Raw genomic sequence first — 15825 nt, forward strand, 5'->3', positions numbered from 1 at the left:
TTTTTTGTAAATTGATTGGGCCTTGTTATCCCAGAGGTGGCAGCTGAGAGGTGAACACAAAATGACTGTCCTGGGGCCATGACTTGGCATACAAAATTAAGATGACGAATAATAGCCTGCAGTTCATACGGTGTAACTGCTTTGGATGCCCTGGCCCTCTGGAGAAATCCCAAAAGTTCTGCGAGTTTATTTGCTAGGGGTCTAGAGATACCGCCTGGATTGAGTCTGCTTGGCGCTCCATGATGCTTATCAGCCAATCCGTGCTTTGCTGCCGGAGCTCTGCACTTTTGTGCCAGCGATCTGCATTCTGCTGGCAGATCCTCCTTTCACTCTTCCTCCACTCCTGCGCTTTTAGCTTCTTGTTAAGTGACTGCTGCATTACTTCATACAGCGTGTCTTCTTTGCTTCTACATGGCCTCTTCCTGATTCTTTGCAGTCTCTCGGCCGGTGATAACATGGACGGCTGAGATCTCAAGGTTGCATCTGTAAAGGCAAAATGCAACACTTAACAGAGGCAGCATTTTTCACATCAGACAGAGCAATGATTCCCCCATACTTAAGGGCAAGCACAGTCTACACAATAGCATAATTTGCCCATCCCAAAGCGAGCGCACATAACTGACGGGAGCCCCAAAATGGTGAGTAAGCATAGGGTCAAGGGGGACTGATTGTTTCTGTGCCTTGGGGAGAGCCAACAGCTGCAGGGGGCCCCTATACTGAACACTGTCCCTACATTTTCCACAGGAGTTCGTCCTGGAAGATATCTCGCTGCTGAGGGTGACCTGGGAAGCAAGGGAGGGTCTTCTACTACAATGCGGCTTCCGCCCTGGCCCATATGCAGCTTGCCTGTGTGCAGCAATGGTCTCCCCGCCCCTCACAGCACAGTGGCGCGGACATGTTAGCCTGACTGGGACAAGGACCACAGTGGCTCTCCCAAGAAACCTGCGCAAGCGCATTGCCCAAGTTCTGGATGAGACCTTTGAAGTGATCATTGAGGCCAATTACTGCGATGTGAGAGAGAGCACATCAACGCCCTATTCCACGTCTAGGCATGCATGTAGCCCTAACCCTCCTCAACCCAAGAGCCCGCACCAAATAACTTCCTTTCCAAAATAAAAGCCACTTACCGGGCTTTTGTCCTTCCCCAAACACCGGCCGCCGTGACTGGCTACCTTCCTCCTGGCTTGAGAACAGCTCCTGGCTGCATGCATCTAGGGATTCCGGGGTGTCTTCCTCCACCCCAGCACCCTCGCTCCCGCTTTCCTCCTCCTCCTCCTGCGTCGTTGAATTGGGTTCTGAAGTGTCCATGGTGGTCCTTAGAGTGGAGGTGGGGTCGCCCCCAAGTATCGCGTCCAGGTCTTTTTAGAAACGGCAGTTCACGGGAGCAGCACCAGAGCGGCGGTTTGCCTCGCGGGCTTTGTGGTAGGCATTCCGCAGCTCCTTCACTTTAACCCTGCACTGCAGTGCATCCCAGTCATGGCCCCTTTCCATCTGCCTGAAGGTATCGTAATTCCTACAGCTGGAGCGCAGCTGGGACTGGACAGCTTCATCCCCCCAAACAGTGATGAGGTCCAGCACCTCGCCATTGCTCCATACTGGGGATCGCCTGGCGCATGGATGCATGGTCACCTGGAAAGATTCGCTGAGAGCACTCCACTCCTTGCTGAGCAAACAGGAAGGGGATTTTCAAAATTCCCAGAGAATTTAAAGGGCAGGTCTGATGGTTGGTTACCTGAGGGCAGGGCAATAGAGTTCAAAGTGATGAACAAAGTGGCTAGAACAGGCATTGTGGGACACTTGTGAAGGCTGATCAGAGCGCATTAACAGACCAGAGCATCCACACCGGCACTGCGGTGCTCCAGCGGGAGTGCATCAAACGTTATTCCACTCACCGAGGTGGAGTACCAGGAGCGCTCCAGCCACAGAGTCTGGGCGCTCTACGTGCCTTGCCCGTGTGGACGCGTCATGAGTTAGGGCGCTCGGGGCTGCTTTAATGCACTCTAACTCGCAAGTGTAGCCATGGCCTCCATCATTTGTGTGAATTCTTTGGTTCATTATCATGGATCCATTAGTTAGCAGGGACTACAGTGGGATGAAGAATCTGCCAATGTCGTTTCCCGACTGAAATGTATTTCATACCAAGGGTCAGAAGCTTGTGTTTTCATAAATCTGTGTGGCTTTGATACTAAGCCATGAAATAATACTCAACTGTCATTGTTCTAGTTTTGAATAGGGCTCTGGAAGTTGTATATTGATGTGGCGAGGGACAGAGAATACTAGGCACCAAATATTGAGTCAGGTTGTCCAGGTAGCTTTCATAAACTATGTAGCACAAGTTTGGAGCCAAAGGAAACTTGATTTTAGAAAATCCACATAGTACTAAGAACTCTCCTTTAACAACGTAGACTCAGTACATTCTAGTACTACTTTTTCTGGTGTTTTTATTTACTAATAAATCTTGCTAAATTATTTGAGTTCTCTTGGGTGCTAGCTTTTGGATGTTCTTTCCAGAATGTGGGATGATGTTTGCATTACTAAAATAGTCCAGTTTTCTCTTCGTGCTGAGAATAGTAACCACCAAAATTGGCAATGTTGTCAGTTTAATGATCCAGTCATGCATTGCACTTGTATCTTGATATAGCTCTTCCACTGATATCAATCTTGTTATATCCACAGTCACACAGAACTCTAGGTGAAAACCTTGAAGTTTCTCTTGCTGTGTCTTTTTTTATGTGACAAATTGTAGGAAATTCAGAAAAATGCAGCAAAAATTATTGATATGAGGGATTGACCTAGGTGGAAAGATTAAAAAATACTTTTTTCTGAGAGATGATGGGGCAAGAGAAGAACAATCCATATATTTGAATGGATTTAAGTTAGTGATGATGCTTGAGATGTGCAAGTCACTAACTCTAGATTCTTCATTTTGTATTCATCATGATGATGTCGGCACCCACAGATGCAGTATGTCTCCAGAAATGTTTTGGATAACGTGTTTATCATTTGTAACAAGCCCTAGTAGATCTGGCATCCATAGTTATGGTAATAGGATTCTTCTTAGCACTAAAAGCACTTTTGAGAATAGTGTTTTGCTTCCAAGAATGTCTGTATATTGTAGCAGGGCCTATTTAAGGTGACGATGTCCTCAGGAAAATGCCTACCAGTATGTAGTGGTATACTCTTACTTAACTACATATAGCGAGTAGATTTAAGTCAGTGACTAAAAATGAGATTACTCGCATTGGAGCTGTGGAGCAACAGTTATACGATGAGCTGGATTCTATTCTGCTTTGTTTGTCTTCAACAAAATTAATCTAAGCTTTGACTGCAGTCTAGGATACTGGTGATAACGTGTAAGCTAGAAAGACAACGTCTTGACTTTTTGGGTCCTAAGTTGAGTATGCAGTACTCGGAGGGCATGGCTACACTTGCAGATGTAGAGCGCTGTGAGTTAAACCCACCTCCACAGAGCGCAGTAGGGAAAGTGCTGCAGTCTGTTCACACTGACAGCTGCTTACGCACTGGCGTGGCCACATTTGCAGCACTTGCAGTGACATTGGGAGCGGTGCATTATGGGCAGCTATCCCAGCATGCAAGTGACTGCAACATGCTTTTCAAATGGGGGGTGTGGTGGGGTGGAATGTGACAGGGAGTGTGTTGTGTGTATGTGGGGGGAGAGTGAGTGAGTTTTTGGGGTGCTGAGAGCATGTCAGCATGCTGTCTTGTAAGTTCAGACAGCAGCAGACCTCCCGCCTCTCTCTCTTACACACAGCATTCCACACTAATGGCTTGCATGCCGGCTGTCAGAAATGGAGCTTTGAAAGGGCATTTCCGCATTCCTACAGGAGTTCAAAACAATGACAAGAGTGGCCACTTGACTTAAGGGGATTATGGGATGTTTCCGGAGGCCGATCAGAGCGCAGTAACGCAATACCCCGTTCGCACTGACGTCTGTGCATTGTAGCCAAGGCACAGCAAACGTTATTCCTCTCGCCGAGATGGAGTACCAGCAGGGCTGTAGCCGTGGAGTCAGAGCGCTCTACGTGCCTTGCCAGTGTGGACAGGGAGTGAGCTAGGGCGCCTGGGGCTCCTTTATTGCTCTGTAACTCACAAGTTTAGCCAAGCCCACAGTTGGGTGGCAGGGAAATCATTCTTTGGTTTCTAAACTGAGTAAATTTGATGTAGAAATCTTTGAAATAGAAAATATGGAATTCCTCAGTAACACTTCTTACAATACCTTTCTGACTTGTGCTTCCATATCATCTCTCTTGTACTTGGTGGTATAAACCTAGATTTCAAAGTGTTTTATTACCTGTGGGTTAAACTACCACTTTGTACACCAAAATTTTAAAGGAGAGGTTCAGCTATAATGCCAAAAAAGCACGTATTTTTTAATCATTTTGTGTCTCTAAATCTGAATATCTGGTCTTTGATATCGATTAGCCTTATGTGATGTTTAAGGGAAATTGACTTCTAAAGGTGGGGAGAAATGTTTAAGGAGTTGATGCTTTCTCATAATGCCAGTTAACAAGAACAGAATTATATGCATGCATGACCCCTTTAAAAAGCAGCTGCTTGTGATTGTTGTGTAAGTACTGTGTATAACCACTCATCATATCAAAGGTCTAACTAATTCAGTTGAAACCTTTGAAACAGATTCAGGGTAGGTAAAAATTCAGATGATTTTTTTAGAAAAAAATTATTTTAAATTAAATACAAGTTTATTTTTAAAAAATAAACCTATTTAACATTAAAATTTTGAAAGTGACAACCTATATTAAGGCCTAAGCTACTTATAGCATGTTAAAATCATTTCAATTAAATAAAAAAAAATTGAGTACATGTTTATTGCCAAGTTTTAAAGAAAGTCAAACCACTGAAGTGGTGGAAGTCATTGGCTAAGCACCTGCAGCTGGATTTTGTTGAAGTGCTAAACTAGCTTTTGACAGCAGTAGTCTCTTCTGCAAGTACTGTACAGAGCCAATATCTTCTTCATGTTAATTTAATTTCAATCAATCAGATCAATTGTGAGTTCATTCAAAGTAGAGACACTGTTTGGAAGTTGAAAAAACAGGCAAGCTTTCTTCTTCTCCTTCTCTTCCTTCTCCTCCTCCTCTCTGTGAATAAAAGCTCAATGTGAGAGGGTGAGATTTATTATTTTTAAAATCTTGAAGGACATGGTAACAAAACAATCAGTTCAATTCATTTAGTACAAATAATACTTCCTTTATTTAATAAACCAGTTAGTTTTAAATGTTTCTGATAAACTTTTTTCTCATTTATCCAGCACATTTAAGGTAGATCTGTTTAATTTTAAAAGTGCTTTTTTTTTCTTTTTTTTCTTTTTGGCATTTTTAATTTCTTTGAATCTTCATCCATGTCAGGCTTGTAAAAAATAATCTAATAAATAAGAAATGCCTCATTCACCTTTTTTAACATAGTCAAAATTAAGAATCTGACTGAATAAATGTAAGTTAAGCTATATAATTGCTTAAATAATTGTGTATAGTGTGACAGGGTCAGGCCAGATGGCTACAGGAGAGTGATCGAAGGCAGAAATATTAGCCCCAGGTTAAGTAGGTCCCCTTTCTCTGGGTAAGGTAACAGAGAAGGTTCCAGAACAATCTGGAACTTTCTGGAAACAAGGGAGACAGGCTTATTAGAACACCTGCAGCCAATAATGAAGCTGCTAGAATCAATTAAAGCAGGCTAATCAGGACACCTGGGTTTAAAAAGGAGCTCACTTCAGTTTGTGGTGCGCGAGTGAGGAGCTGAGAGTGAGAGTTGCTGGAGGACTGAATAGTACAAGCATTACCAGACATCACGAGGAAGATCCTGCAGTGAGGATACAGAAGGTGTTGGGAGGAGGCCATGGGGAAGTAGCCCAGGCAATTGTAGCTGTCATGTAGCTGTTCCAGAAGGCACTCTAGACAGCTGCTGTCCACAGGGCCCTGGGCTGGAACCCGGGGTAGAGGGCGGGTCCGGGTTCCCCCCAAAACCTCTCAACTCCTGATCCAACACAAGAAGATCTCCAAGGCTAGCAAAATTCACCAATAAGCGCAGGACCCACCAAACTAGAGGAGGAACTTTGTCACAATAGATATAGTATATCCTCCTGGTTAGCAACAAGAAGTAAAAAATTTAGTATAAAAGCTATATTTAGTTTCAAATCAACATGTTCTAATGGTTACCAACAAATGAGAATCAACCTTTCATTAGGAAAATAACTAAAAAGTACAAATGAAAAACCTAAATAAAATAAATTTAAAGCAAGGGTTTCCTGCTTGCTGCTTGAAATCATGATTAAAATCCATTATTTAAATTGCTTTGATTTAAATCAGTCTGCCTTGAACATATTGCATGGAATCTGGATACATATTAATTCTTGATACTTTTACCTTTTAATGTGTTATTCTCTAGTATAGAGATACTTATTGCAATCTCTTCACATGATAAACTACTGTAAATGCTTCTCTTGATGTGTAGAGAGATAAGGTGGGTGAGGTAAAATGTTTTATTGGACCAATTTCTGTTGGTGAGAGAGACCAGTTTTCAAGCTCTTCTTCAGGTCTGGGAAAGGTACTCAGAGTGTCACAGCTAAATACAAGGTGGAACAGATTGTTTGGCATAAGTAAACACATATTTCAAGGGACCATTCAAGGTGAAGTGGCCTGTTAACACTCCTCTAGTCAAAGGGAAGAAAGGAAGAGGAGAGGGGAGAAGTTGGAGGGGATTGTTAGTGGGTTACAGATTGTTCTAATAAGCCATAAATTCAGTGTCTCTTGATCTGTGGGATTTGAGTCCATCAATGCTGAATGATTTTTTTAAACTACTAGTTATAAATAAACCACAACTTGCCATGTTCTGCCTTGGTATTGTGCAGTAGAACATATATTTCAAAGTCAAGGTTGGGAGAGTGTATGAATTTTCTTCTGAATTCTAAGTGATACTTACTATTGAAAGGCATCTTACTAAATGTTTTCAGGGGCGGTGGCATATGATTTTAAGTATTCATATTTATAGTTTTTTTTAAAAGCATTTTAAGCAGTTAGTCTCTTGGTAGCACTGGCTGTGCCACCAAACCTGCAAGGGATGTATCCTGGGCTGTAAACTGCTCCCTTATTTTACTCCTGGGGGAATTCTTTGCCTCTGCATGTGCACAGAATTCATGTCCACCACAGATTTCTTTGCTTCCTTGCAGAAAAATGACTTTCTAATGGGGAAGCAAAGGGAAGCCGCAAGAGCGGCCACTCACCCCTCCCCAGCAGCGCGGGTGTGTCGTGTTGGGCACCCAGAGGAGCCAGTGGAGAGGCAAGTCACTGCGGGGTGGGGTGGGGCTGAGGATGCCCCGGCCAGTGCCAGGTCAGACCGACCCCACAGTTGCCCAACCCCAGGCATCCATACCCAGTCCCCACCCCGCCGAGCCTCACCCACTGCATCCGGAGCCCCTTCCCCCCGCTGAGTTTTGCCCCCCCTGCACCTGACACCCTGGCCGGTGGCTCCTACCTTGCGCTGGGCTCAGCTGTTAGTCCCGGCTGGGCTGGGGGTCGGGGAGAAGCACCCTTCCCCTGCACGGAGCAGTCGGGGTCTGGTCCAGCCCACCCCCAGAAACCTCCCTCAGCTTTGCACCAACCACTCCTGCTTCCTATCCTCATTGCTCCTCAGTCATGGGTTGATGGATCACTGTACAGGGAGCTGCTCCCCTGTCTGCCCAACCCCAGTTCATCTGGACATCCTCCTTCCACCACCACCACCCAGACCCCCCTGGCCAAACCTCATCCCCCTGCACACAGAACCCCCCCTGTCCCCAGTGGCCGAGCCCTCCCCACACCCAGCCCTCTGTGCCAGGCCCCACTCCTTTACATCCAGACCCCTGCCAAACCCCTCACCCATGTACCCAGACCACCCCCTGCCAATCCTCACCCCCCTGCATCTAGACCCCCACCACTGCACGTAGACCCTCACGTGCGCTTGAACCCCCACCCCAATGAACCCCATCCCCTGTGTGCCTAGACCACTCCAATGAGCCTCCTGCACCTCGAACCCTACTCCACGGAGCCCCAACAAATTGCACCCGAATCCCCACCCCACCAAGCCCCACTCCTGCAGCAACATGATCTCTTCAGTGAGCCCCTCACACCCAGATCCCCCTTCCAAGCCCAGACCCTCCATGCTGAGCCCCAACCTCCTTCACCTGGACCTCCCTGCAGCGTCCCATTGCCCCTGCACCCAGAACCCCCCTCCGACGAGCCCCTGTGCATCCAGATCCCCCCCACACACCCAGACCACCCACTCTGAGCCACCTGTACCCAGATTGCCCCACACAGAACCCTCTCCCCCCATACCTAGATCCCACTACACTAAATTCTTGCACTTTGTCAGGGTCAGGTAGAGTGATCACAGAGCACGTGTGAAAAATTGGGACAGGGCTGGGGTTAGTAGACGCCTATATAAGACAAAGCCCCAAATATTGGGACTGTCCCTATAAAATCGGGACATTTGGTCACCCTAGAGTCAGATGTAGCCTCACCACCGAGTCCATGTCCCATGGGGCGGGGAGGGGCCTGCAGGGTGATCTCCCACTTCCATGCAGCCAGTAGCCTGTACTGCCCTCTGCCATGCTGGAGCCTCCACATTTATTTATTGGCAAATAAAATTTGCAGAATTTTAAAATATTGTGCACAGAATTTTTGATTTGTTCTCACAGAGTTCCTCAGGAGTAATATTTACTGTCAGAAAAATCCACTTCCTTGTGAGTCTGCATCACTCTTTTTCATTTCAGGGAAAATTTGTCGTAACTGGCCACTAGAAAAGATAGAGAGGAGAGGGATATTAATAAAATTTGAACATCTATTTAAGTCAGACATTTTGGACTTGGATGTAATTAAAATACAACTGTTTTATTAATTGTATTTTTAAAATATTGGAAAGAAATTCCTGTTCAAGGGGATTAGACTAAGTCCTACAAAGGAATGGTGGGGGCTAGCAGAGGAAGGGGACAGCTGATGTCAATTTCAAGTGACTCTCTCTGAACAACCTGGAGATAATTCTCTGCAGGGCACTTATGCTAGAGACTTACCCTTTTGATGGGGCAAGAAGAAATAGGATCATAGAAATAGCCATACTATAACAAATCAATTGTCCATGCAGTCTGGTAGAAGGGCTCCCTCCAGGGCAGGGTTGTGTAGGATGGTTGCACTACCACTACCCCTACTGTACCTGTATGGTGGATAAGTCGAAGACTCTTCTCTAATATGACAAAATTCATTTATTTTAAATAGAGGGACAGAAGATCTTGTTGCCTATTTCTGATTGCTCTTGATGTTTTTGAAGTTAAATTTGCCCACTGATGTATGAGAAAATAAGGGGAATTGGTCAGCCTGCAGGTTGACCAGTTGGTATTCACCATCCCAGGCCCTCAAAAAGTTCTAAAACCTACATCTCTTACTGAAGGAAGTGATGAGTACATGATCAACTTTCCCTCCAAAATCAACAGTGTTCCTGTTCCAGCGCCAAGTATGGAAGGGTTCTGAGGCAGTTCTGTGGGCCACCAGTACAGGGGTCTGAGACTGAGTTGCTTCTTATTTACCCTGGGACTTGTTAAATCTGGAACTTTGACATCTGAAAGAAACATCTGAACCAAACAGGTTTCTAATTTATATATTTTATTAACTAAACAAAATAATCAAATAAAATACATATACATAAATAAATACACCAGGTTGATTTAAACCGGATTAAATCAACAGCTTTATCTAATAATTTGGGCAGGCATAACTGAGAGCCCCCCAAAATGGGAGGATATTATCAATCTCAGTGTCAGCCAGTATACTTATCTGTCAGCCAAGTAGCTGATACAGGAAGGATCTAATCCCTCCCAGCTTCAGGTTAATGTTTGAGCTTTGATGCCAATTAAGGGAGCTTTTCCAAAATTAATGGTTGTTAGGTAATAGCCAATCTTGCACACCACTCATCCCCAGTCATAGAGTTACATGAAGTGTTCCAATACAATTCAAGATAATAACTTGTTATTTTTAAAATTTGAATGACAAATTTAGGTGAAAGTAACATGATTTCTCAGGAATCAGCATACAACTTCTAACCCATGAAATATTGTGTGATCTTTCAGTCAACAAAGTTGGTTAACCTATGGCTGTTTCGGGTACTGGCAAAACTGGTTTATAGGCGCAGTTCTCAGATCCTATGGGTTTTATCCATACACACTCCTGCTCACTACTAGCCATCTGCTGGAGTTAAAAGTGGAAGAATGTTAAGGAAGAGGTGGAAAAGAAAACAAAACCCGAAAGGCTGATACATGTGCAGGATGGGTGTCAACTCTTGTGGATAATCTAAGAAAGCTGGCACGTGGTTGAAAAGATTAGCAGGTGATCTTGTTGGCTCAGGTTTTAACAGTGGTGGACTTTCTCATTGGGGAGAAGTTACTTGCATGTAGATGTTGAGTCTTAGATGTTGCATGTTGCTGGACTCCTACCCCTTGGTGGCCACCTGGGTGGGTGGAGGAAGCACAGGCCATGTGGTCAGACACGGTGGCATTTCATGGCCAGAGGCCAGCAGCCAAGGTCCGCAGCAGCCACTGCAACAGCCATTGCAAGCAAGTCACGGTTTGTGGCCAACAAGCCTGAAGTAACAAGTATTAGCTTCTTCCTGTCCTCCAGTTTTTGAGAATGATAGTATGGCTGGTTCCTCCCATTGGGAATCCGTCCTCAGGAGTCCCATGGCAGATCATAATTGAATCTCCTCCTAAAGTCACTGGCATCACCTTAAGCGTTTGATTAGGTCACCCTTATGCAAATTAAGAACCTCCCCCATTTCAGTAATTATGGACTCAAAGACCATGGATCCAAAAATATATCCAGTCAGTGGGCAAGTCCATAGATATTTTGAGACAACTGAGGTCATGAGTCACTCTACAGAAATTGTCTCAACAGTCCTAAAAAGTCCCAACTCAGAAATAATTTTCAAAATGCAAATCTAGCAAAAAGTTGGAACTGAAATCCTAGGAAAACACCAATCATACATTCACTCAACCATGCAAGTAGAAGAACCTGTTCCTGTTCTGCAGAGAGATGCTTATAACTTCCTCTTTTATATTTTTGTTATGTGTTAGCTCAGTTTTGAATAGCATTTTTGACTCTCAAAATCTGGATGAAAGGTTAGACTTTAACTCGGTGGAACAAAAGTTTTTTTCCTTCCAAAATCATAGTCTTGGGATTCAGTTATTATGCAGGCCTATCTACAGATCAGATGGCTTACTTAAAGGTTGTGGCTGGTCCTTAAAACAATTAAAATGTCAAACTAATTGTTAAGAGAAGCACTTAGACAAGTTCTTACCTGCACAAAGATTTGTATATATATTAAGTTTGTGTGTTATAGTTGGTAAGTCTCTGTCCATTTGTCTTTCTTTAAAGTTCAGCTTTCACATGACCCGGTAATCTTTTGTCTAATTGTCCTGGGAAATGACTGGGAAACAGCCCTGCTTGTAACAACACACAAGTAAACAAAAATATACCTAGGATGAATTTATACCATACACCTTGGGCATGGGTTTAAATTAACTTTAGCTAGTTTGATTAAAATCTGTGACCTATTAAAACTCATGTCAGTTTAACTGGGGACTGGACTTTCATGTAACATACTTGGAATAGTACTTAGACATAATAGGGCATGTGAGGGATGAAGTTTTGGCTTTAACCTTGATTTTTCCTGGCTTCTGAGGCTTTCAGTGTCAGTCACATATTTAATTACTGTCATATTCTGTGGTTTAATGTTAAACCACATCTCATTACATCTTCTTTTCTGATTGGTTTAAACTGGCCATGACCCAGAAAGACTATATTTTGTATAGTAACCAGCATCCTCAAATGTTTCCTATTTCGCAGGAGGAGATGGGTCCCTTTCGGTGATATTAATAGACATTTTTTTTCTGTTTGATTACAGGAGTGGAACCTGGTCCTATGACTCATGCCCGGAAGAAACAACTTTTCCTTCTAAAACATCCAGCTGGTTCTGCTGGCCAAGCTTTGTCACCAATAGACGGTGAAAGAATGGATAGGACTGAGGCAGGGTGCAGTGAGCAAGGAGACACCACTGATATTCAAAACTGCCAGAGTGGGTTTATGGGTGTGAACAAAAGCAGGAATTTGCAGGAGATCAGAAAGACGTACCCATTAAGGAAACGTCTGATCACTTCTGTGGACAAAAAAACGTGCAAAGTGCTTCTCACCAGACTAGAGGACGTGGCTGGATCATTGTCAAAAGAGACCCAGAGTGGCACAAAAAGAGACGTCTCCAGTTGGATGGATGACTTCAGACCTCCCTGTTTCCCAGAACAAGTTCAGACTCTGGGAGCAGGGAAGAGTGATCCACCTGGGGAAGAGAGCACAATAACTTGTCCTGGAACAGAACAGGAACCCAATGCTGCTCCTTTGGAGCCCAGGAAACGAAGACTAGCCTCTCTGAATGCAGAGGCAGTGAATAACCTGCTGTTTGAACGGGATGATGGCTTATTATCTGGCAGGCGTTTTCGGAAAGACTCTGTCAAAGCCGGTGGAGATTGCAGCACTAAGGGCTTGTACTGCAAAGCTAGTGGTAACTGGCCCTCATTGGGAAAACCAGCTGTAAAAACAGTTAAGGGAAAGAGTCAGAGTGGATCTAGTCAGAAATGCAATAGCTCTGACCATTCATTGGATGACGTATTTGAAGATGGAACAAAGAGGGAGGATAGTGGAATTCCCTATCATCCCACCCCAAAGAGATTGGCCAGTCTCAATGCTGTGGCATTTTTGAAACTGACCCATGAAAAAGACCAACCTCTGAAACCGAGGAGTAAATCAGATGGAGAGGGCAAGTCTGAGAACCACTGTTCCAAATCGAGGCTCAAGTGGGCCAAAGCCAATAAGAAGAATTGTGTCAAATCCAAAAAGGAAATGTCCAATGTAAAAATGGAGGGTCCACATGGCTGGCAAGGATTTCCTGCAAGTGCTTTTAGGAAAGCAGACCATCAGGACTCCCCTAGTCTCCATGGAAAAATTGAATCTCGGAATTATGAACCATTATCTAATTCCTATGATAGCACAGAGGGTTTTTATCACAGACTGCCTTTGCTTATGGGTGGACAAGCTTCCATGAAGCCTGAGTATGGGAGACCTGGGGAGAAATCTCCTACTCCCAAACAGGAATTTCATCAGCCTTCCTTCCCCGTGCAGCAGTTCCATCCCTTGCCTGTGCCAGGAAATCACACGGATTGTGGATGTCTCTGTGAATCTTCAGATTTGACTCCATTGAACGGGTTTTATGTTTATTATGGCCAAAGTGGATACAGTGGCTACTCTCACTGCTCGGTTTACCCTAAGGATGAGCTTTCGCAGTCTACGTGTGAGGGGCTCTTGGTATCTCCAACTTCCTTACCATCAGGTACTCCTTTCCAGCCACTTCACTGGTGTAACTCTCCATACTGTTGTGGAGAAGGAACAGCTGTTAACAGTTACAGCCTTTGTGGAGTTATGCATGTGCCGGAGAGCAGGATTAGCAGTGTGCATACAGGACGGAACAGCTACCCCTACAAAATGCCTTTTGCAGCAGGTAAGACAAAGTAACAAATGGAGGTCTTAGCATGCCTAAGTGAAGAAGGTTAGATTAGTGCACTGATCAGCAGAGCAGGGTATCTCGTTGCCTGGGTCTGACCAAGTAAGAGGCATGCTCCCTATGTATTGGGTTCAGCTAAATCTGGAACATGTACTGTCTGTTGGTGAGGAAGATGCAGTGTTCAGCTACACCTCTAGATGTTATGGCATTCCTTCCTTTTCCTCTGAAGGCTGTTTCCATTAAAATGTTTTATGGGGATGGAAAACTTGAGTCAGAAGGCTGGTAAGATTTGGGGCAGAAAAAAGGTGGTCCCTGGTTTGAATTCTGCCCAGGTTAGAGGTAACCACAGTACAGTGGCTGTCTAATCTATGGGAAATGAGAGGGTGGAGATATACCTATCTCATGGAACTGGAAGGGACCCTGAAAGGTTATCGAGTCTGGCCTCCTGCCTTCACTAGCAGGACCAAGTACTGATTTTGCCCCAGATCGCTAAGTGGCCCCTCAAGGATTGAACTCACACCCCTGGGTTTAGTAGGCCAGTGCTCAAACCACTGAGCTATCCCTCCCCCTGTTCAATTCCTAGTGGATGAGCGGTCCAGTTTCCCAAACGGCCACCACTGTGTATAAGAACCCTAGTTCACAGTTCCAGCTGAATCCAAAGGGTGATCTAGAATATGGAGACCGAATGACCCTTTCGTCCCTTTAGTGAAGGGTTGAGGCATGCTGGTAGGGCAGTGTGTGGAACTTGGCACTGCCTTCTGCACTGTATCTGATCTGCGAACCGTGAAATTCCCAAAATACATTTTATTGCAATCTCACAAAATCTCTTATTTGGATTTTTTCTTTCCTTTGAACACACCAAAGTTATTAAGTATTTCAGCAGGTGCTACCTGTGACAGGGCGCCGTCCTGCTCCTGTCCCTTCTCTAGGCACAAACTGCTTGGAGCCTTCTAGTCAAACACCTTGTGCAATGTATTACAGTATTCTCCCCACCACCTTTCCAGAGTTGTGCAGTTCTGTATTTACAATAGCATATGCTCCTTTGCTCTCTCAGCCAAGGAGTGGGGGAGACAGAAAGTATCTTCCGTCTGAAAGGGCTTTCCTGGTTCTGCCTCTGACCCTGAAAAGCCTGCCTGCCTGCCTGCCATTCTCTGTCTTTCTCTCTTCCCCACTGAGCACATCCTTCCTGTGTGTTTTCTACTTCTGGCCTGATGGATTCATTAGCCTTGTAGCTCTCTCCTGCCCATCCCCAATCTATCAATTAGGCACAGCTTTGCTCCTCAGGTTTCCTCCGGGGTGATTTAACTGGTGATCCTGTGATCAGAGTGTTGGTATAGCTGCTGTTGCCCAGCACTCTGTCACACAACCCAGTTTGGAAAAACACCAAAAGATGTTAGCAGTGAAATAGTTACCTCATTGAATGTCAGTGGGTTCTTGAGATCCCATTAGATCAGTGTTTCTCAAACTGGGGTCGCCGCTTGTGTAGGGAAAGCCCCTGGCAGGCCGGGGCGGTTTGTTTACCTGCCCCGTCCACAGTTCCAGCTGATTGCGACTCCCACTGACCACAGTTCGCTGCTCTGGGCCAGTGGGGACTGCGGGAAGCGGCGCGGGCTGAGGGACATACTGGCTGCCACTTCCAGCAGCTCTCATTGACCTGGAGCAGCGAACCGCGGCCAGTGGGAGCCGCGATCGGCCGGACCTGCGGATGGGGCAGGTAAACAACCCCCCTTGGCCTGCCAGGGGCTTTCCCTACACAAGCGGCGACCTCAGTTTGAGAAACACTGCATTAGATCCCTTTCTCTGATTTTGTGTGTAGCCTATGAGACACTGAAATCCAGAAGCGTAATATGTTTAATAAATGGTTCAGGTATTTGTGCAGCTTTTTTTTCTAGCTATGTTATCCATCGACTTTGTACTATGGTTTTTATCGAGGAGCTTTGCCTTCACTATGTAGAAAAATGTCTATTTACAATATTTGAAACTGGCTACCAGAATTGTTGTGCCAGGGCAATCGTATACCAGTACATTTTCAGCATAAAAGCCGCCAAACTATAAAGGGGGTGTGTGTTGCTATTACCAAAATACAGTGTAATCTGTAAACTGGGATTGCTTCATTTACCTCTGAGATGGAATTGTCTCTGAAGATGCAGCTACATGCAGCAATGCTGTACAGTTTAGGATTCAAAGGGAAGGATAACTTATCCAATTAAAACTGCTGGA

At 44.9% G+C, this 15825-nt stretch overlaps 1 protein-coding gene across 3 annotated transcripts in view; it reads left to right on the forward strand.

The window, feature by feature from the left end:
- Positions 1-15825, forward strand: part of BAHD1 (bromo adjacent homology domain containing 1) — a 73494-nt gene that overhangs the window by 39671 nt on the left and 17998 nt on the right. For all 3 annotated transcript variants that reach the window (XM_039537522.1, XM_039537524.1, XM_039537523.1), the window contains one exon: positions 11959-13602. In XM_039537522.1, the coding sequence (XP_039393456.1) occupies positions 11976-13602 (1627 nt within the window). In that variant the 5' untranslated portion in view covers positions 11959-11975. The remainder of the gene's footprint in view (positions 1-11958; positions 13603-15825) is intronic.

The sequence above is a fragment of the Mauremys reevesii genome, linkage group 4 (genome assembly GCF_016161935.1).
Source record: "Mauremys reevesii isolate NIE-2019 linkage group 4, ASM1616193v1, whole genome shotgun sequence".
Taxonomy (NCBI): domain Eukaryota; kingdom Metazoa; phylum Chordata; order Testudines; family Geoemydidae; genus Mauremys; species Mauremys reevesii.